This window comes from Symsagittifera roscoffensis, chromosome 1 (genome assembly GCF_963678635.1).
Source record: "Symsagittifera roscoffensis chromosome 1, txSymRosc1.1, whole genome shotgun sequence".
NCBI classification, from domain to species: Eukaryota; Metazoa; Xenacoelomorpha; order Acoela; family Convolutidae; genus Symsagittifera; species Symsagittifera roscoffensis.
Genome location: NC_087062.1, coordinates 69,443,299 through 69,465,562, shown reverse-complemented (window position 1 = coordinate 69,465,562; position 22,264 = coordinate 69,443,299). Strand labels below are relative to the sequence as shown.

The window sequence follows — 22,264 nt, the reverse complement described above, 5'->3', positions numbered from 1 at the left end:
TTGTCACTTGTTGCGACTTGCCATTTGTAACGAATTGTCGGCTGTTACGAATTGTCGCCTCACCGTCACCAATAACGCCAGCAACTAGGAGTTAACAACTTTGTTTTCAGCATGAAAACATAAAGCTCCAAAATTTTCATTCAAGCATATCCAGTTAGTATAAAATATCTAAAATATGGCTGTTGCGAAAATGTATTGGCGCCTTTACAAAACACATTAAAGCCAAAACACTCAATACTTTGACTAATTAGGTGACTTTTGACCTTAAGTAATTTTAAGGTAGACTTGAGGTAAATTTTACCTTAACAACCACTAACCTTAAGTTACTTAAGGTAACTTTACCTCATTTTTTCTTAGAGTGAACGATTGAAACTATCAAGCTTTTTAATGAACTAACGCGAACAGTATTCGATGAACGCAATCTCGGTAGATGTGACCTCTCCACATCCCCACGTGAAACTCTCAATTTGAAGCGTGAAAACTTCTGCAGGTGGAAACTGCACAACAACAGTACCATCCACAGCGGCGCTATCGAGGCCAGTGGGAAAAGTTGCCGAGTTAGTTGGTGTGATTGATTTGACTCGGAAGCCTCCTATTTTTCCATCGACTGATTTCACATCAGAGCGATATGAGGCGCCAAAAAGAACCCGATCCAATTTTTGTATCATCGACATGAACGAAAGATCAATTCCACGAGGCACTGGAACAAAAGAGTTACTACTAACAAAACATTCTTGACTATACTTTGTTTGAACCCGTATGTCTAGATTTTAACCGCTTAAATTTTGGACCACGCCCTTTTTCATTTTAGATCCAAAAAATAGTAATAGAGGCTGAGAAAATTACCTGTGCAAAGAGTATCTCCGGTTGATGTCCAGGCACTTGTGCTCGTCTCGTCATTCGACCTCGGACTAGCGTGACACTCGGCTGTATATCTTAAACTGTAGCTGCAGCCAGCAACCAATCCTCCAATTGTTGCAATATTACTGTTAGTTTGTATAGTCTGGTTAGTTTCCGGACAGTCTTCGCTGGCTATCTGGATGAAAATTGAGTCGAAGTTGACCCCGAAACCGGACAGGGTCAGTTCTTTTGAAGTCGCTTCCACGAGTTGAATACTATTTATCGGCACTTCGGGCTCTATTTTATAAGAAAAGCAGGTGATATTAACAAAGCTGGCATGCCTTGCCGGTCACAAACAAGCTCAAGCTGTTTTTACGATTGGCTGCCACTTCTTGCTGATATTTTTGGGAACATTTTTGTTGAGGTTACTGATTGGAAAAAAAACACATATGTGAGTTCATTTTATAAGTTCGTTCGGAAAGGAGACAAAGTGAAAACTGTCAATAATTCTCTTTTTACAATGAAATAATTCCAAAAAAACATGGCGGAGGCCATGATTTCAAGGCTACAATTAGATAATTGAGTCTTACCCGTGCAAACATTCTCGATATGTTCAACACTATTTGAGCTCAGGTAAGATCCGTCTGGCAATTGACACTGTGCAGACAAGAAGATCCTGTATTCACATCCCTTTTCATGATCATCCAGGGTTAGTGAAGCACTTGTGTCCAGAGTCTTGTCTCCTCCAGAACACTTGGTTGGGGAGGCTGTTATGTTGTACTCAGAGTTGCTTGAATTGCGCCAATCGAAGTTACTCGCCGGATCTTCATAAAAATTATTTCATTAATAATGCACACGGATAAAACTCTTCAGCAGTTACCCGGAAAAAAAGACATAGGTGCTCATCAAAAAAGTTTATATGCTGATCATTTGAATTTTCTGCAGACGAAAAATCTTGTTAAACAATGATGATGTCTTATTCATGATGTCTGATAAACAATGTTGTCAACGTCGTTTTTCGAAGCTTAAATAATCGAGTATTGAAAAGAAAGAGTGCCCGCATCCAAGTTTAGGCGTAAATAATCGATTATAACGGATTATTATGATGATTTTTTGACAATTATAATCGATTATAATTACCAAAATTAGGTCCTTAAGGGATTTATAATTGATTATAATCGTGATATTTTCCAAGAGACTATAATCTCTTATAATCGATTATAATTGATTATAGTTCTTACTAAAAACCCTTAAAATCAATTATAATCGATTATAATCGATTATAATCTCTTATTTTGCCGGAATTTTTCTATTTTCGAATTGTATCTTATGGGTTATTATTTTTGTGTCAATAAGAAAATCTCTAAAAGAGAGATCTCTTGAACACTTTGGTTCATCTGAACACAAAGTTTTACCACGAAACAAAAGTTTCACAGAGATCCTCTCATATGACTGGAAAGTTTCTCGCGGTAGATGAAAGATAATTTTTCCGTATCAATCATGAAACTAAATCAATTTGCTGATGTTTTGGTGTTTTTAAAAGCTTAAAATATGCATCGCAAAACAACTCTAATGGGGAAGAAATGGAAAAAAAACTTATAAATATGAATTAAATGGAAAATTTTGAAAAATTTTCTCTCATTTTTCATAGGAACCAACGTCCACAAAAAGCATAAAATATAAGCAATTTAGATGCAACTTCGAAGACAAAAATGGACAAACAAAAGGGATTATAATCAATTATAATCGATTATAATGGATTTTTGTGCAAAACTAACGAAATAGAATTTTGAATAAAAATAATGGATTATAATCAATTATAATCGATTATAATTGTATGGAAAAATAGACGAATAAATAATCGATTATAATTAATTATAATTAATTATAATTTGATTTGAAAAAAAGAGATTATAATCAATTATTAATTGATTAAAATCGATTGTTTCTCAATTTTAGTGAGACTGGTACTAAAATCGTAATATAATCGATTATTAACGCTTGAAACTGGATGCGGGTGGCTGCTGATATCAGTTACGCCCTATGTGCTTTTACATAACAGGTTCAAAAATTTGAAAAGGTGAAACAGACTCTAAATATATATCAAAAATTTTTGGCAAGACCAATGTGACCAAGTAAATAGTACTCTTGTCAGGGGCGGATCTAAGATTTTCTCGAGGGGGCGAATTTTCAAAAAAATTTCGAAATTTTGTCGACTTTTTTTTAAGTCGAGCAAATTAATTTTCTGAGCTCTCACCAAGCAATAAAACGTGCGGCAGGCAAAACTTTGAAAAAACAGCCCAAAAAAGCGTTTTTAGGCACTTTTTGGGAATTTTTTACCAAAAAATTGCGTTTTTTCGGCGAGCTCCCCCCTTAAATTTTTTCTGCGCGCGCTCCCCCGCCTTTAGAAAACATTTAGGGTCCGTCAGCCAAAACTGGATATCTCAAAATAGTTCAAAGGGGGTTCCTTTGGGTCGGCAGGGGGTAGAATTGCTACAGAAATCGCGCGCGCTCCCCCGCCTTTAGAAAATATTTAGGGTCCGTCAGCCAAAACTGGATATCTCAAAATGGTTCAAAGGGGGTCCCTTTGGGTCGGCAGGGGGTCGAATTGCTACAGAAATATACAATCGGATAATCCTGTACCATTTAATTACATCGATGAACAAACTCAACTTACCCATGCAAACGTGCACTTTTCTGACAAAACTGTTTCCGACATCATTTTCCAGATTCAGTGTGAGTGTGTGAAGTTCGGCTGGGTTCAAGCCATGCAGAACAATTGAGATTTCCATCACTGCCCTCAATTCACTCTGCATGTAATTGCTACTGCAATTCAGTCCACCAGAAGAGGAGCATTCGACACTTTTGAGAGTGATGCTTTCATTTGCAGTGACTATGAGCTCAACTGATGTAGAATTCTTCCACACTTCTTGCACTCTGAGATTTGCCGAAATTTCTACATTCAGTCAAAATTAATAGCTACAGACTATATATTCGATCTGATTCTTTTTCTCTTTGTGTATATTGTATTTAATCAACGCCCAATTCAGATTTCACTTAAAACATAGCGAAAAGAACAGACAGAGTGGAAAAGAGTCATGAACACAAAACGGAAAAAAAAGATCTAACTAATTTTTGAAAAAACTTCGAATTTCAAACTTCGAAGAAAACAAGTAAATGGCCGTAAGGCTCTTGGAATTTCAATAACAATTTAAGATTGGCTTTTTTGATACAACTAAGCCAATTTGAGAAAACTGGATCAATAAGTAAATTTTTCAATCCTCAGGGAAATCTGCTAAATAAAATCCATTTTCGAAGCTAAAAGTTTATCTCGTTTTTCGTGAGCTTTACACTTATAATGTTGGATTGTGGAGTTTGCCTTCCTTTTAAAGAAAGAAATGAAATGACTTGAAAAAAATCAAAAGTCAATGAACAAACCTTAAGACTTTTTCCTAAAAAAAGCCACTAAGACTATATAAGAGTATTTACTACGTTCATGACTCTTAAGAAAATGAGTAATGCTTCGGAAAAATTGGTATCTAAATTGTTGACTTTTTTGTGTAAATCTGTCGATTTGTCATTTCCCAGTTTTCTAAGTTTTTTTTTAAATGAATTCCCTACTCTCGAAAAACTTATATTCCTCACTGACCAATGATTTGGCTTTTCTTCAGTCACGGGACATTGAAGTTGTTTGCGAAGCAGTTACGAAATTTGAACTGAAAATAGTCGTTCAAAAACGAAGGATCGAAGCTAGGCTCTCAATTAGCTTTCCCCTTACCAATTAATAAGTACAAAAAACTAACCTGCTACGAAATTAACAAACACAACCAGCAGAATGTTGGAAAAAGTAAAAGAACATTTTTCTACTCTCAAACTTTGAAGAAAAAATAATTCGTTTGAAGCTCTTCGAATTTAGAGAACAACTTATGATTAATAATTTTCTAATAAGGCTAACCTAATTCAAGAAAACAGAGTCACAGAGTCGTGGGGATCTGCTGAGAAATCTAAAAATTACACAGAAGCGAAGCTGCGCTTCGCAAACACTAGCGATAAAACGACAAAAAAGAAACAGCCCTGAAAAGTGAAACAAGAAAGAGTCTAAACAAGCCTCGAACTAGTAAAAACTCGGCTTCGTGTCGTATTTGATCCTGCGACCTAGAGATGATGACACTCATCCAAGGACACTGAACACTTCCTAAACACTAAGTAAAGCAGAGAACAGATACTATGAAATTTTCAATGCTACAGATCGTGGTTATAGCAAAAGTGCCACCAAATAGGTATTTGTTTTGGGAGTTAGGTTAGAATAAAATAATGTTCGTACTAATACTGCCCACAAGCTCCCAAGTGTAAAACTAGACGTTTTTCGCACCGTTTTTTTGCACCATTTCCGCTTTCGTCTTAAAAAGCGCAATTTAACTAAAATTTTACAGATAAATTTAAATTAAACTCAATAAATGCATATATCAATTATTGCATTCATAAACATAATTAAATCTATGCGCGCATTTCTGTAGTTATCAGAGCATGTTAAAAAAATCATCAAAAACTATATACGTAAGAACCATTTAGTTTTTTTTTACTCCTAAATAAATCAGATTTTAGCGTTTAAAACATAGCCAACATACAGTTGGGAAAAATCAATGAACGCAAAAAAAACAGAAAAAATACCGATTTGTTCTTGTACCCTTGCAATAAGCAAGGGTATTGCAATTGGGTACTAGACTTTTTTCCCGTCAATAACTTTAGCCTCAGGATCTTCACTTCTAAAGGATCTCTCCTCTTTTGACATGCTCAATTTCTTGAACGTTCAAAAAAAAGTAGTAACTAAGTAGTTACTTATGTAGTAATTAGTTTCAGGCTAAAGTTATCGTTTCAAAAAATTTAAACCTCAATGTTCGTGGTTTTCGTCTTAGTTTCTGTCGAATCATTTTTCGTTTTTTTTTAAAAACGACATTTTTGTTAGCTGGTAGAATTGCTATTGGTTTACTTTTTAGAGCATGGGTTTTGTTCCAATTTAAACAGGTTTTACTATAACTGAAACTTGACAAATTTGTAAATTTATCATGTCTGATTTTGAGTTTTTTAAACATTCAAACAGTTTCAGCTTATGTTGTATCGACTAAGTCACTTATTTGGCGTATTTTCCAAGGCATAATGCATCTGTTTGAAGTTATGTTTTTCTGTTATGATGTTTTTCTGTCGTAAAAACTTTTAAATTTTATGAAAATTTTTAATAAAACAGTTTTGTTTTCGGCTTAACAGGTTTCGACCCAAAATTTTTTGTCTTTGACAATTTTGTAATGTTGCAGTGCAATGTGTGTTTTGCATCGCAAATTTTGCGAATCTCTACTTCACCTCTATGTGAAAAATTTCATCTTTCGAAATTCAGAGTACCAAATAATTGACCGTAGAGTCCTTTGAATTTCAAGAACACTATATGATTGACACTTTTTTTGCTAGAATTGAAAATATATATAAAAAAAATGGATAGATAGCTAATTTGTTTATTTCGCTGGAATATCTGAAAACTAAAATCCACATTCGAAACTAGAAATTGATCACCTTTTTTGTGATCTTTACACTTTCGCTATTCGGTAGAGAAATTAGTTTTTTTTTAACGAAAGAATTGAAAAAAACTTCAAGACTTTTCTTGAAAAAAAAAACGAAAAAAAAAAATCATCGCGACCTTTATAAGAGTCTGAACTATGTTCATAGACTCTTAACCAGAGTAACAAGAGAAGCTTGACTTGGAACGAGGTACTTTTTCTCAACTTGGAACAAGAAATTTTGTTCCTGATCATTTTTTAAGATCTTTCTTGAAAAAAAAATCATCGCGACCTGTATAAGAATCTGAAATTTTAGCTTAGATTTACTAGTCACTCGGCTACGTGTCGAATTCGCTCCTGCGACCTAGAGACTACAAATTTCATGAACTATACAGTCAACCACGGATGCTGAACACTTCCCAAACACTAAGTACAGCAGAGAACGGATGCTATGAAGTTTCCAATGCTACATATCGTGATTATAGCAAAAAAGCCACTAATTGAGCCTATTTTTGCATATATTTTTCAAAGTCTTTTATAGGTCGCGATGATTTTTTTCATTTTCTAGGAATCGTTCATGGACTAAGTTGCCGACATTTTAGTCAACTTCTTTCTAGGAGCTCTTAAAATTTTTAACTTTTTTATGTGAATAGAAACTTATATGAGGACCTAGCTTAGCTCCTTAGTTTTCCAATGAATACTTTCAAGTCCAATGTTTCAAAAATTCTCTACTGTTTACAGGGAGTTTTTGAAACAAAGAGCACCTCTCTGGCACCCGCCAACTAAATGGCCAAACGACGCCATGAAAACAACATTTTAAGCTTTTTTCAATCAAAATTCATTCGTGAATCTCTATTATGTGTTGAGAAGGAGAGAAAAACGCAAAAAATTTGCTCATTTAATTGAAACTTCATTTAAGGTTTGTTTCGATTCAAATAAGGTAAAATTTATCTCAAAATTAATTTTAGGTATGCTTAAGGTAAATTTAAAGTTATACTTTTTTACCTTAGTTCAGTTACCTGAGCATTTTTATGTGCGCCTAAAAACTATAAGTTGAAATTTATATGTCTTGTGGCTGTACAACCTAATTTTACAACGTTCCAAAATGAGAACAATTTTTGCCCATGGAATCAGGATGCAGGGGATCATAGAAAGATGCCGATGTTTTTTCTTTACCCGGAACAATTATGGTGAAGTTTGTCGCAGGCCCCCTCTCACTTCCACATTGGGCAGATATGGACAGTTGGTAAGTACAACCTGTTTTCACGTTCTCAATGTCATGTCTCACAGTAAGGTCGGTGAAGTTTCCCTCCCTCTCACTGCACAGAGTCTCAGAACTAGTTAGAGAATAGTACATAGAGGAGAAGGATCCGTTCAGGACACCACTGATTCCAGAAAAGAATACGGCTCCAGAATCGAAACCGAACTGAATTACCGAACTGTTGATGTAATCTGGAACTGAAACAAATACCAATTATAGCAAAAACTTACATGTGTAGAACGCTTATTTTATAACTTCACCACCGCCAGCAAAAGTTTTTGACAGGTAGTTTTAAGAACTGTTCGAGATGCTTATGGAAATGCCAAAGTTTCTCAATTTAAGGCAAGAATGTTGTATTATATTAAGCATAAAAAGTCACCATAAAAATTTTGTGCGAGATTTGGGGTTTGTTCCAACACTTCGGCATTTGTCATCAAATTTGGTCAAATTTAAGTCTTTAATCCAATTTTGCAAAAAAACTAAAACGCGTATAGGGAACAGACTGGGGATAATTCTTCGGTGACTCGAAGATTGTTAAAATGAAAACATTTCAAAAAGTAACATTAAGATTTTATAGAGACTTCATCGAAAGGTCTCGAAATCATTTTAAAAAATTCATTCGAAAAACTACAACAAAACAATAATCAGAGCAATAAACTTTCTATAAAACTGAATAGTGTTTTTTTTCAAATTGATTCAACGTACTTGTGCAAACTGAAGTCGTGTAATTGAACAGCTGCACTCCGCCGGTACAAAACTGACTCAGCCGAGTGAAGTGTAGATAGTACTCAGTTCCTGGATAGAGGCCATCAATTTCAATGGGCAAATAATGGTAGTAATACAGCGGTTCGTTCATTATTGGACTGGTAAGCGATGAACTAGAAGAGACGATTATGAAATTGCCGTAGGAGTGGTGAAGCCAGCTGATGTAGTTCAATGATATCGTCCAAGAGCTTTTAGCCTCGATTTGATGTGATACATTGCGTTGGCCTAGAAAGAATTCAAACCACAAAATTAATTTGCCTCGGACATTTCTGAGGACTCTATCAGTTTTAATGTAAATGTACTGTGAAATTCAGTGTGGTGACTAGAAAAAAAAATACCATGACATGACTGTGCAAAAAGAACCAAGAATAAAATTTAAACTACCTCATTGATATATAAACCATCAAAAGCAGTTCTTTCAAATCATTGATACTAATTTACGCTTTATTAAAATGTTCGTCGTAGCCATCAAGATCAACTTCGAAGAAAGAGCGGAATGTTTCTTCGCGGGCTGATTGTTTTTATTCAGTCAAATTTTATATACTATCTGAAAGATATAGTTTCTGGAGCTCAAATTCAAAAAGATATTTCACCTGTGATTATTTGGTGGTATATACACCAGCCGAAGAGTATAAACCAGCTACCATATAAACCAGCCGACAATACGTAATCGTTATATAATAGTTATGTTACAAATATACAACAGTTACGAAAGTTATGTAAATTTGATTCATATGACGTAACTTTTCTGTTGGTTTATACTGCGGCTGATTTACTTAAGCTTGATAGTTTTTCGTAAAGATGGCAGGTTGAAAATTGCTAATTTGGGGTAATTGGATATGCTGCGTTCTTATAACACGCGTAAGCGTCGGATTAATGTGTTCCAAAGTAATTATTTAAGGCTTGATACATCCCTTTCTAGTTCAGATTAGCGTGTGGGGGATAACTTGATAACTTGAAGAAAAAAGTTTAAAAAACTTTCGATTTTTTTCAAATAATCGTCAACTTTTCAACCAAATTTTTTTAATGGATCATACAATTGTCTAAAAACATTCAGGGCGTCGCCCTGATATACGGAATGGCGACATTTCGTCGCAAGCAATATTTCGTCGCAAGCGACAATTCGTAGCATTTGTAAAAAAACGACTATCATTACGAGGCCAAACTGTAAACTGTAAAGGCGCAAAATTTTGTGCCTGTATGTTCCTGGATTCTAGAGACATGTCCCTAAACATGTTAAACTTTGTCGGAATAATCAAAGAAAATGAAAAAACAAAAGGAGCGTTTTGAGCGTCTTTGTTGCGGAATCCGCTTACAACTCACAAAATGCACAGTTTGACCTCGTAATGATTCGCAGCACGCGACGACTCGTAGCTAGCAGCAAATTGTTTCGCTAAAAACATTGATCAGATCAAAAGAAAAGAGATGAAATTAAAAAACTGAAGAACAAAGAAACTAAAAACCAAAATTGAACGAGAGGCCCTCAAGTTGTTTGAGAATTGTTTTGTTGCTTTAAAGTTTAAGGAGTTCAACTAATCTGCTTGGGCTTTTTTCGTATTTTTTCACCTTGGCGGTATTTTCTCCGGTAGTCACTCTCACCAATTTGTTCTCCGGCAGACTTTGTTTCTTTTTTCAGGAATTGATTAAAATTTTGAATGGCACGGTGACCGCACGCCATCCCCATCTGGAAGGCCCCATGCCATCGCTCGACCCAATTGTTGATTTTTTGTCTTCCACTTTGGGCATTTTTGAACTTATTCCAGAGTGAGATAGGGAAAAAAGTGAATATTTATTTCACCATTTTGACCCAATTTTGATGGCTACGTTGTTGAATTGAGGGAACTATATTGAAAACTACCCTAGAGATATGATGAGGACGCAGAGGCGAAGCTGAGCTTCGCACCACTTGCGTTACCACTAAATCTATCAAAATGAATGAAGATAGCGGTGAAAAAAATGCCCAGACAACAGAACGAAAAATTAGTATCGGAACAAAAGTCACCAAGCGGTGAAAAAGTGAAAAATGTCTGAGCGAAAACTTTTCATGCCAAAAAAATTCTTGAAAAATTCAAAAATTAGAAAAAAAAAATAAGCGCTTGACTTCAAAACCCACACACCTCCACAAGAAAATTTTTTTCACTCAAAAAAAAATTCTTTCACACTACCGGTCATGAAAACTAAAATTGTTTTTTTTTTGTTCTAAAAATTATCATTATCAGGAAATTTAACCTCTAATGAATAACTATTCGATCATATACTGATTTTATCCTTATTATTAACTCTTTGTCGTGCAAGATATCGAATAACATACTTACTACACAGAGGCGAAGCTGCGTTTCACAAACACTAGCGATAAAACGACAAAATAGAAACAGCCCTAAAAAGTGAAACAAGAAAGAGTCTAAGCAAGCCTCGAACTAGTAAAAACTCGGCTTCGTGTCGTATTTGATCCTGCGACCTAGAGATTATGACACTCATCCACGGACACTGAACACTTCCCAAACACTAAGTAAAGCAGAGAACAGATACTATGAAATTTTCAGTGCTACAGATCGTGATTATAGCAAAAGTGCCACCAAATAGGTATTTTTATTTGGGAGCTAGGTTAGAATAAAACAATGTTCGTACTAATACTGCTCACAAGCTCCCAAGTGTAAAACTAGACGTTTTTCGCACCGCTTTTTTTGCACCATTTCCGCTTTCGTCTTAAAAAGCGCAATTTAACTAAAATTTTACAGATAAATTTAAATTAAACTCAATAAATGCATATATCAATTATTGCATTCATAAACATAATTAAATCTATGCGCGCATTTCTGTAGTTATCAGAGCATGTTAAAAAAATCATCAAAAACTATATACGTAAGAACCATTTAGTTTTTTGTACTCCTAAATAAATCAGATTTTAGCGTTTAAAATATAGCCAACATACAGTTGGGAAAATCAATGAACGCAAAAAAAAACAGAAAAAAAACCGATTTGTTTTTGTACCCTTCCGATAAGCAAGGGTATTACAATTGGGTACTAGACTTTTTTCCCGTCAATAACTTTAGCCTCAGGATCTTCACTTCTAAAGGATCTCTCATCTTTTGACATGCTCAATTTCTTGAACATTCAAACAAAAGTAGTAACTAAGTAGTTACTTATGTAGTAATTAGTTTCAGGCTAAAATTATCGTTTCAAAAAATTCAAACTGCAATTTTTTTCGGGTTTGTGGTTTTCGTCTTAGATTCTGTCGAATCATTTTTCGTTTTTTTTTTTTAAAAAACGACATTTTTGTTAACTGGTAGAATTGCTATTGGTTTACTTTTTAGAGCATGGGTTTTGTTCCAAATTAAACAGGTTTTACTATAAGTGAAACTTGACAAATTTGTAAATTTATCATGTCTGATTTTGAGTTTTTTAAACATTCAAACAGTTTCAGCTTATGTTGTATCGACTAAGTCACTTATTTGGCGTATTTTCCAAGGCATAATGCATCTGTTTGAAGTTATGTTTTTCTGTTATGATGTTTTTCTGTCGTAAAAACTTTTAAATTTTATGAAAATTTTTAATAAATCAGTTTTGTTTTCGGCTTAACAGGTTTCGACCCAAACCTTTTTTTTCTTTGAAAATTTTGTAATTTTGCAGTGCAATGGGTGTTTTGCATCGCAAATTCTGCAAATCTCTACTTCAGCTCTATGTGAAAAATTTCATTTTTTGAAATCCAGAGTACCAAATAAATGACCTTAGACTTCTTTGAATTTCAAGAACACTATATGATTGACACTTTTTTTGCTAGAATTAAAAATATATATAAAAAAAATGGATAAATAGCTAGTTTGTTTATTTCGCTGGAATATCTGAAAACTAAAATCACCATTCGAAACTAGAAATTGATCACTTTTTTGTGATCTTTACACTTTCGCTATTCGGTAGAGAAATTAGTTTTTTTTTAACGAAAGAATTGAAAAAAACTTCAAGACTTTTCTTGAAAAAAAAAGAAAAAAAAATGTCGCGACCTATGTAAGATTCTGAACTACGTTCATAGACTCTTAACCAGAGTAAAAAGAGAAACTTGACTTGGAACGAGGTACTTGTTCTCAACTTGGAACAAGAAATTTTGTTCCTGATCATTTTTTAAGATCTTTCTTGAAAAAAAAACCATCGCGATCTGTATAAGAATCTGAAATTTTAGCTTAGAATTACTAGTCACTCGGCTACGTGTCGAATTCGCTCCTGCGACCTAGAGACTACAAATTTCATGAACTATACAGTCAACCACGGATGCTGAACACTTCCCAAACACTAAGTATAGCAGATAACGGATGCTATGAAGTTTCCAATGCTACATATCGTGATTATAGCAAAAAAGCCACTAATTGAGCCTTTTTTTTGCATATATTTTTCAAAGTCTTATATGAGTCGCGATGATTTTTCTCATTTTCTAGGAAACGTTCATGGACTAATTTGCCGACATTTTAGTCAACTTCTTTCTAGGAGCTCTTAAATTTTTTAACTTTTTTATGTGAATAGAAACTTATATGAGGACCTAGCTTAGCTCCTTAGTTTTCCAATGAATACTTTCATGTCCATTGTTTCAAAAATTCTCTACTGTTTACAGGGAGTTTTTGAAACTAAGAGCACCTCTCTGACACCCGCCAACTAAATGGCCAAACGACGCCATGAAAACAACATTTTAATGTTTTTTCAATCAAATTTCATTCCTGAATCTCTATTAGTTTATGACAAAACAGAGAAAAACGCGAAAAACTTGCTCATTCAAGTTGAAACTTCATTTAAGGTTTGGTTCGACTCAAATAAGGTAAAAACCATCTCAAAGTTGTTTTTTAGGTAAGCTTAAGGTAAATTTAAATTTAAAACTTAAGGTTTAAAACTTAAACTTAAACTTTTTAGCTTAAAGTTTTTAAAAGTTAACTTTAAATTTACCTTAAGCTTACCTAAAAAACAAATTTGAGATAATTTTTACCTGATTTTTACTTTTTTTTACCTTAGTTCAGCTACCTGAACATTTTTATGTGCGCTTAAAAACTAAAAGTTTAAATTTATGTCTTGTGGCTGCACAACTTAATTTTACAGCCACAAAATGAAGCTGCACAAGTTGATCAGGATCCAAAATGAGAACAATTTTTGCACATGGAATCAGGATGCAGAGGATGATAGAAAATTGCCGATGTTTTTTCTTTACCCGGAACAATTATGGTGAAGTTTGTCGCAGGCCCCCTCTCACTTCCACATTGGGCAGATATGGACAGTTGGTATGTACAACCTGTTGCCACGTTCTCAATGTTATGTATCACAGTAAGATCGGTGAACTTTCCCTCCCTCTCACTGCACAGAGTCTCAGAACTAGTTAGAGAATAGTACATAGAGGAGAAGGATCCGTTCAGGACACCACTGATTCCAGAAAAGAATACGGCTCCAGAATCGAAACCAGTTTGAACTGAAGAACTGTTGATGTAATCTGGAACTGAAACAAATACCAATCATAGCAAAAGTTTACATGCGTAGAACGCTTATTTTATAACTCACCACCGCGAGCAGAAATTTCTGGCTGGTAGTTTTAAGAGCTGTACGAGATGCTTATGGAAATGCCAAAGTTTCCCAATTTAAGAAAAGAATGATGTATTTTATTAAGCATAAAAAGTCACCATAATAATTTTGTGCGAGATTTGGAGTTTGTAACAACACTTCGGCATTTGCCATCAAATTTGGTGAAAACCGATTCAATTAAAGTCTTTAATCCAATTTTGCAAAAAAAAACTAAAACACGTATAGAGAACAGACTGGGGATAATTCTTCGGTGACTCGAGGAATGCCAAAATGAAAACATTTCAAAAGGTAACATTAAGATTTTATAGAGGTTCATCGAAAGGTCTCGAAATCATTTTAAAAAATTCATTCGAAAAACTACAAGAGAACAATAATCAGCAATAAACTTTCTTTCAAGCTGAGTAGTGTTTTTTTTCAAATTGATGCAACGTACTTGTGCAAGCTGAAGTCGTGTAATTGAACAGCTGCACTCCGCCGGTACAAAACTGACTCAGCCGAGTGAAGTGTAGATAGTACTCAGTTCCTGGATAGAGGCCATCAATTTCAATGGGCAAATAATTGTACTTATACAGCGGTTCGTTCATTATTGGACTGGTAAGCGATGAACTAGAAGAGACGATTATGAAATTGCCGTAGGAGTGGTGAAGCCAGCTGATGTAGTTCAATGATATCGTCCAAGAGCTTTTAGCCTCGATTTGATGTGATACATTGCGTTGGCCTAGAAAGAATTCAAACCACAAAATTAATTTGCCTCGGACATTTCTGAGGACTCTATCAGTTTTAATGTAAATGTACTGTGAAATTCAGTGTGGTGACTAGAAAAAAAAATACCATGACATGACTGTGCAAAAAGAACCAAGAATAAAATTTAAACTACCTCATTGATATATAAACCATCAAAAGCAGTTCTTTCAAATCATTGATACTAATTTACGCTTTATTAAAATGTTCGTCGTAGCCATCAAGATCAACTTCGAAGAAAGAGCGGAATGTTTCTTCGCGGGCTGATTGTTTTTATTCAGTCAAATTTTATATACTATCTGAAAGATATAGTTTCTGGAGCTCAAATTCAAAAAGATATTTCACCTGTGATTATTTGGTGGTATATACACCAGCCGAAGAGTATAAACCAGCTACCATATAAACCAGCCGACAATACGTAATCGTTATATAATAGTTATGTTACAAATATACAACAGTTACGAAAGTTATGTAAATTTGATTCATATGACGTAACTTTTCTGTTGGTTTATACTGCGGCTGATTTACTTAAGCTTGATAGTTTTTCGTAAAGATGGCAGGTTGAAAATTGCTAATTTGGGGTAATTGGATATGCTGCGTTCTTATAACACGCGTAAGCGTCGGATTAATGTGTTCCAAAGTAATTATTTAAGGCTTGATACATCCTTTTCTAGTTCAGATTAGCGTGTGGGGGATAACTTGAAGAAAAAAGTTTAAAAAACTTTCGATTTTTTTCAAATAATCGTCAACTTTTCAACCAAATTTTTTTAATGGATCATACAATTGTCTAAAAACATTCAGGGCGTCGCCCTGATATACGGAATGGCGACAATTCGTCGCAAGCAATATTTCGTCGCAAGCGACAATTCGTAGCATTTGTAAAAAAAACGACTATCATTACGAGGCCAAACTGTAAACTGTAAAGGCGCAAAATTTTGTGCCTGTATGTTCCTGGATTCTAGAGACATGTCCCTAAACATGTTAAACTTTGTCGGAACAATCAAAGAAAATGAAAAAACAAAAGGAGCGTTTTGAGCGTCTTTGTTGCGGAATCCGCTTACAACTCACAAAATGCACAGTTTGACCTCGTAATGATTCGCAGCACGCGACGACTCGTAGCAAGCAACAAATTTTTTCGGTAAAAACATTGATCAGATCAAAAGAAAAGAGATGAAAGTAAAAAACTGAAGAACAAAGAAACTAAAAACTAAAATTGAACGAGAGGCCCTCAAGTTGTTTGAGAAATGTTTTGTTGCTTTAAAGTTTAAGGAGTTCAACTAATCTGCTTGGGCTTTTTTCGTATTTTTTCACCTTGGCGGTATTTTCTCCGGTAGTCACTCTCACCAATTTGTTCTCCGGCAGACTTTGTTTCTTTTTTCAGGAATTGATTAAAATTTTGAATGGCACGGTGACCGCACGCCATCCCCATCTGGAAGGCCCCATGCCATCGCTCGACCCAATTGTTGATTTTTTGTCTTCCACTTTGGGCATTTTTGAACTTATTCCAGAGTGAGATAGGGAAAAAAAGTAATATTTATTTCACCATTTTGACCCAATTTTGATGGCTACGTTGTTGAATTGAGGGAACTATATTGAAAACTACCCTAGAGATATGATGAGGACGCAGAGGCGAAGCTGAGCTTCGCACCACTTGCGTTACCACTAAATCTATCAAAATGAAAGAAGATAGCGGTGAAAAAAAAATGCCCAGACAACAGAACGAAAAATTAGTATCGGAACAAAAGTTACCAAGCGGTGAAAAAGTCAAAAATGTCTGAGCGAAAAGTTTTCATGCCAAAAAAATTCTTGAAAAATTCAAAAATTAGAAAAAAAAATAAGCGCTTGACTTCAAAACCCACACACCTCCACAAGAAAATTTTTTTCACTCAAAAAAAAAAATTCTTTCACACTACCGGTCATGAAAACTAAAATTGTTTTTTTTGTTCTAAAAATTATCATTATCAGGAAATTTAACCTCTAATGAATATCTATTCGATCATATACTGATATTATCCTTTCGATCAGCAAGATATTGAAATCGGATACTTCAATTTTTACCGTAGGCAATTTTTTGCACAGGGACCCATCTCCTATACTCATTCGTCTAATGCGCGTCTCTGTTGTAACAGACATGTTTTGAGCTTATTGTTAGCATTTTAAATATCTGTCTTTTTAAAACTTGACTTTCATATTAATAAAAAATTTTACGGATTTTGAATTTCCTTTAATCTCTCTCTTTTTTCGGAATTTGAAATTTCATTTAACTTCTATCTCCTTTTGTGTTTTTTGGCTTAAAATATTTGAATTACTTTGAATCAGTTCAGCAGAATCTTTTTGCGTCATTTGATGAGCGAAAAAATTTTCGTGAACGTGTGTGTGTGTTCTAAAGTGAAGGACTTAATTTTTTTTAAAGTTTTTCAAAAATGGAAAAAGTGGAAATCACAGATGACAAGTGTTTACGCAAACGTAAAATGGAATGCACTGCCCAAAAAGAAAAGAAACTGAAAATATATTTTTTTCTTGGATTCAAAAGTTTATCTTGAAAACGACAGTTTGCTCAAAGAGCTTGTCTTTAATGTGGAAACTATGTAAAGGAGTAAATCAAGTATTTGAACTCTAAAGTTTGTAGCGTTTGTAAAGTTGTATCTAAAAACAATCAACAGACGGAGCAGACGAACAAAAATTTGTCAGCAGTGGTGATCAGCTCTCCAAAAACTGACCAAAAAAGTCTTGAGTGGACATGGCTGATTATGACCAAAACGTTTGCTGTAATTTTCTTATCGTACCTAAAATTGTGGGTATTTAAATGACAACGATTATATGCATAAGAAATTCGTTTTGTTCAGTGAAGAGAAGAGACGTTTCAAACGGTCCAAAATTCATTTAATGTTGGTAACGAACCTTTTTTCATGAATTGAGCCCCAAGATAATCTATATCCCAAAAAAAAACTGGGGTACTCTGCTGAAAGTTTTGAGACCAAATTCTGGAAATAGCCAAAAGTTTTCTTTTTTTACTGATATGACTGAAACAAAGCAGATGTTTGCCCCAAGTTGATCCTCATGGATTCAACGCATCTTTTTATGGCCAAAAACGTGGCAAACTTTTGGCAAATAATGTGAGCCAACTCATAAAATTCGCAGAGAATTTTTTATTGGGACATTCGCATCTTTTGACGGGCAAAAACGTTGCGCGTTAAGACTTTTGCTGAAAAAAAAACTTAAAAAAAGTCCCTTTAACCGAAAAAAGTTCCTCATGATCTTCAAAAGAGTATGAACATAATAGCAATCAATCAAAGCAAATAAATAATAAGCCATTTACCATCAAAAATGTTATGCATATGCTTGTTTTTAGGATCAAAAATCAGATTCAGCTATTTGAACGAAGCATTTTCTAATTTTGATTGCTACACAGTACCTTGTTACAACTTAGATGATCTGGATGAAGCGTTGAGAGAAATCCTTAAGGAAATTAACATGCTTCAGAATTAAGGTACCAGTGGATTTCGTAAAATTTGTCCCTATAATTTTTAAGGAAAAAACACATCAGACAACCGCTTTGTTTGAAACGCGGAATTACTCACCAATTACTTTATCCGAAATGCGGAAATGTATCTCAAATTTGGAAAATCAACAAAAAAATGTTGTTTTCTCAAACAAATTTTGTTTTTAAACAAAATCAAATTATGACGAAAGAGCCGATTGGTGAGAGTCCTCTAGGAACCATAGAATTACGATACTGATGCGGAAAGTGACGCGACTTTATGGGCAAATACTGGTTTTGCTGCTAGAAATTCTAAGTGTTTATTCTTTTGTCAGTCTTCTACACCCTGGTTCTGTGTCAACTCGCCGCTGTACTGCAGATTCTTCATGTTGGACACTACTGCTACCAAAATTGGCACACCATTGCGCAATTATCTACTGTGTTGGTACCAAGATGACTGCCACGTATTCTAACAGTTAAAAAACGTTCAATCAGATGATCTTAGTGTTGTTGTATGAGACGTATTTTGTTCGGTACACTGTCCTTTTTACCGTAACTACAATCAATCTGCTTTGTTGAGAAACGGAGGTGAATATTGAGAAGACTGTTAAAGTTTGCTTAATTTTCAAAATTCTGCAGCTATATTTTACATTATTTTGTGCAAATTTTTTTTGCAACCTTGTAATGGTTTATCGGAGAACCTCCGATTCACAGTTTTGTTTGTTAACAACACTTTCACGCTTTAAGCGAACCTGCATTCTGATTGTTAGTTTCTTTGTGTCTGCTGAAACACCACTCTGCCGAAAAACCGCCAATTTAAAAAACTAGTTAGAAAAAAGTATGGCCGCCAATTGTTCTGATTTCAAATAGAAACAGAAACATGAATTATTTTATTGCGTTCACAAAATGTGACGCCGCCGCCACCACCAAAAGAAATATGTTTTTATTCCCTTGCAAAAGGAAGGGAAATAATGCTATTGGAATAATTCGTATAACGTTTTAAGCATTGAGAATTGAAACGACTATTCTCATTCAAAGCGAATATTAACGATTCCTCTCGTAAAATACGAGCATACGAAACCTTCTTCTCGTAAAATACGAATGTACGAATAGAGAATACGAAGTTAAGAAGTAACTTCTCATTTGATACGAAAAGTGGCGTGATTTCCCCATCTGAGTATAAATAGAAGCTCAAAACTACGGGAATTCATTCCCAACAATATCTCTTCTAACACCACAACCTCCCTCTCTAATATCCCAACAATATCTCTTCTAACACCAACACCACTCTCTTCTACCACCCCAACCAATCTCTAAAATAATATCTACTCTCAGTAAAAATATCTCTAATCTCACCGTTAAAATAGATATTGAGTCAAAACGCAACTTGCTGTAAATTCATACTAACTTCTTTTTTAATAAAATATTTCTCAGCGAATTTTAGATTTACTTTCTAAGATAGAAAGTAGAAAGGACCCTTTATTCCTAGCAAGCGTTTTGTCCGACGTAAATAGTATTGCTAGCGTAATAAATTGGTGCGACCAGTGAGGCACAAGTTCTAAAAATTCGCAAAAATTGCTAAAGTCTCAAAAAGAGATAAAAAAGCAAAGATTCCAATTCTCAAACTGGAGAATTGTTGAAATTTCTCTTACAAATAAAGAGAAGTAATAAATTTCCAAATCGGAAATTTAAGTTTTCTATCTTTCTTTTTAAGTTCTGAACTAAATATAAAATGGCTGATACCCCAATATCCCATCCCAATTTGTCTTTAATGACATTTTCGGGAAACGATCCGAACCAAAATGCTACGGCTTTTTGGAATTCAGTTGAAAACAAAATTCTTTTCTCATTAGGTCAAAGACCTGCTGATAATGATGCACGACGCAGCTATGATAGCAGACAACAATCCCTATTCGGATCATTGTTAACTGATACATCTCTTGAATGGTTCAATGATAATGTAACCAATGCTACCACATGGGCACAACTCAAAGATCTCTTCCTAAACAGATTTACTGACGGACGAGATCAATTCAAACATAGATGTGATGCTGAAAATGCAGCTCGCCAAGATGGCGAAATAATAAAAAATTACTTCCACAGAATTAAATCTTCTGTAGATAGAGGATGGCCCGAAAGTATTGATGAAACCGTTCATGCTACTGAAGCTGCTCAAAATGCTGAGAGAACTATACAAACCAGACAAAGAAGTCAAAACTATATCGATTTCTCAATTAAGGGACTAAGACCTCTAGCCCTTAAACAAAAAGCTCGTGAATACATGATAGAGCATCCAAATGCCAATTGGGATCAATTCACAAATCATGTAATCACTAAGGATCTAACATTCATTGTTGCTACTGATCCTGCTAATAAGTCAACAACGGATAAAATGACTTCATTAGAAACTCAAATTAAAAAACTAACTAAATTGATCAAGAATCAAGAAGTTAGTGCAATCAATGACCAGACTTCATTTCAACGACGTCACCCTGACATCAAGGGAAGACCTAATAGTACACGATTCTGCGAATATTGTAGAATGAATGGACATTCTATATCTAGATGTTTAAAAAAGCAAGTTCAGGACGAAGTAAATAAGTTGCGAAAGGAGCTCACAACAAAAAATGAACGAAGAGTTTCATTTGAAACTGATTATAAACGAAATCGAAGACCGAATAACTTCCCGAACCAGAGTAACCCTAACCCAAGTAACCGGTTTTGGGATAACCAAAACAGAACTACTAATAATTCAAATCCTAGCCAAAATAACTATGGCATTCGCCATAATTATAACTATAACGGAAACAATTTCCAAAAGGCTAATGCACAATCGTCTTTCAATAACAAAAGACCCCAAACCTATGATGATAGGTACCCCAGAGAAAACAAATTCAGAGAAAATGAACAAGTTGCTAAACAGTTCTACGACCAAGAAAATAGGCAATTCAATAGTAACCCCAGAGGTCGACCATATAACACTGGAAGCTATAATAGCAATAACAGTCGAGACTCAACGCGATCTCAATCACCAAATTTTAGATCGAATCAAATACAGTCTGAAACTACCCACTGGGTTGAGGAAGAAGTCAATTACTGTGATGCTATCACTGATTTCTTATAATGACTTATAATGGATCTGATATACGTATGTTTGGCCATACATCTATTCAATCTTGTTTCGACACTGATGGAAAATATCCATCAAACCACAAAGTGTGGATAACTGAAGAGAAGACTGCCAATCTGTTAGGAGTAGACTTTTGTCATCTCTTCTTAAAAGCTCTCTACTTTGATATCCCCGCAGTTGAGCTCAAATCAAAAGAAGGTGTAGTATCATACGGGTTGATGAACAACGATAAAGAATATCCTAACGTTTCAAAAATGGTCTCAATTAACTTGAAAGAACCCCTGTTCATTCCAGCACGCTCTACATACTTATACAAACACTTGGCTGAACCAAATTCATACTTCGAAAAAGGGACTACATTCCTGCCTCATAAAAATACAACCAAAACCAAATTGGTTTTCATTAATACAGTTTGTACTCAAATTGAGCAAAGCCTACCTATCCTAATTGAGAATCAGAAAGATCATCCTGTCACACTAAACAAGTGTGTACTAGGCTATGCAGTAACTGATATTCAAGGATACGAGGATAAAATATTTGCTATCCACGATTGTGATGAGTTCACAACGAGAATTTTAAATGAAAGTTCAGAATTCGATAGCTGTTTCATGCTGAACACTGTTGTCAATACAACACAGGAAAGCAATACTCAATTATCCGGCCCCTGTCTACAATATGTAGACTTCAAAAAAAGGTCCATATTCGAATCGAATATGCCCATTGCCCATACAATCTCTGCAGATAGAGCAATGAAAAAAGGATTTGCTGAATCTATTAGCAAAAGGTATCCTGAGCTACGACACTTTTGTAACTCAATACATACCAACATTAACGATATTCTCATCTTCACTGATCCAAAATCTGGACAAATCATATATAACCCAATTACCAAACAGAGGTACTTTCAGAAAACCACTTACGACGCTATATTCAATACCTTGTCC

At 34.7% G+C, this 22,264-nt stretch overlaps 1 protein-coding gene across 1 annotated transcript in view; it reads right to left on the bottom strand.

Moving 5' to 3' along the window:
• Positions 1–22,264, bottom strand: part of LOC134839535 (uncharacterized) — a 169,443-nt gene that overhangs the window by 44,371 nt on the left and 102,808 nt on the right. The window contains exons 16-23 of the mRNA XM_063855125.1: positions 14,402–14,686; positions 13,604–13,885; positions 8,356–8,640; positions 7,566–7,847; positions 3,518–3,796; positions 1,431–1,664; positions 847–1,137; positions 398–700 (exon numbers count right to left, since the gene is read on the bottom strand). Coding sequence (XP_063711195.1) covers positions 398–700; positions 847–1,137; positions 1,431–1,664; positions 3,518–3,796; positions 7,566–7,847; positions 8,356–8,640; positions 13,604–13,885; positions 14,402–14,686 — 2,241 coding nt within the window. The remainder of the gene's footprint in view (positions 1–397; positions 701–846; positions 1,138–1,430; positions 1,665–3,517; positions 3,797–7,565; positions 7,848–8,355; positions 8,641–13,603; positions 13,886–14,401; positions 14,687–22,264) is intronic.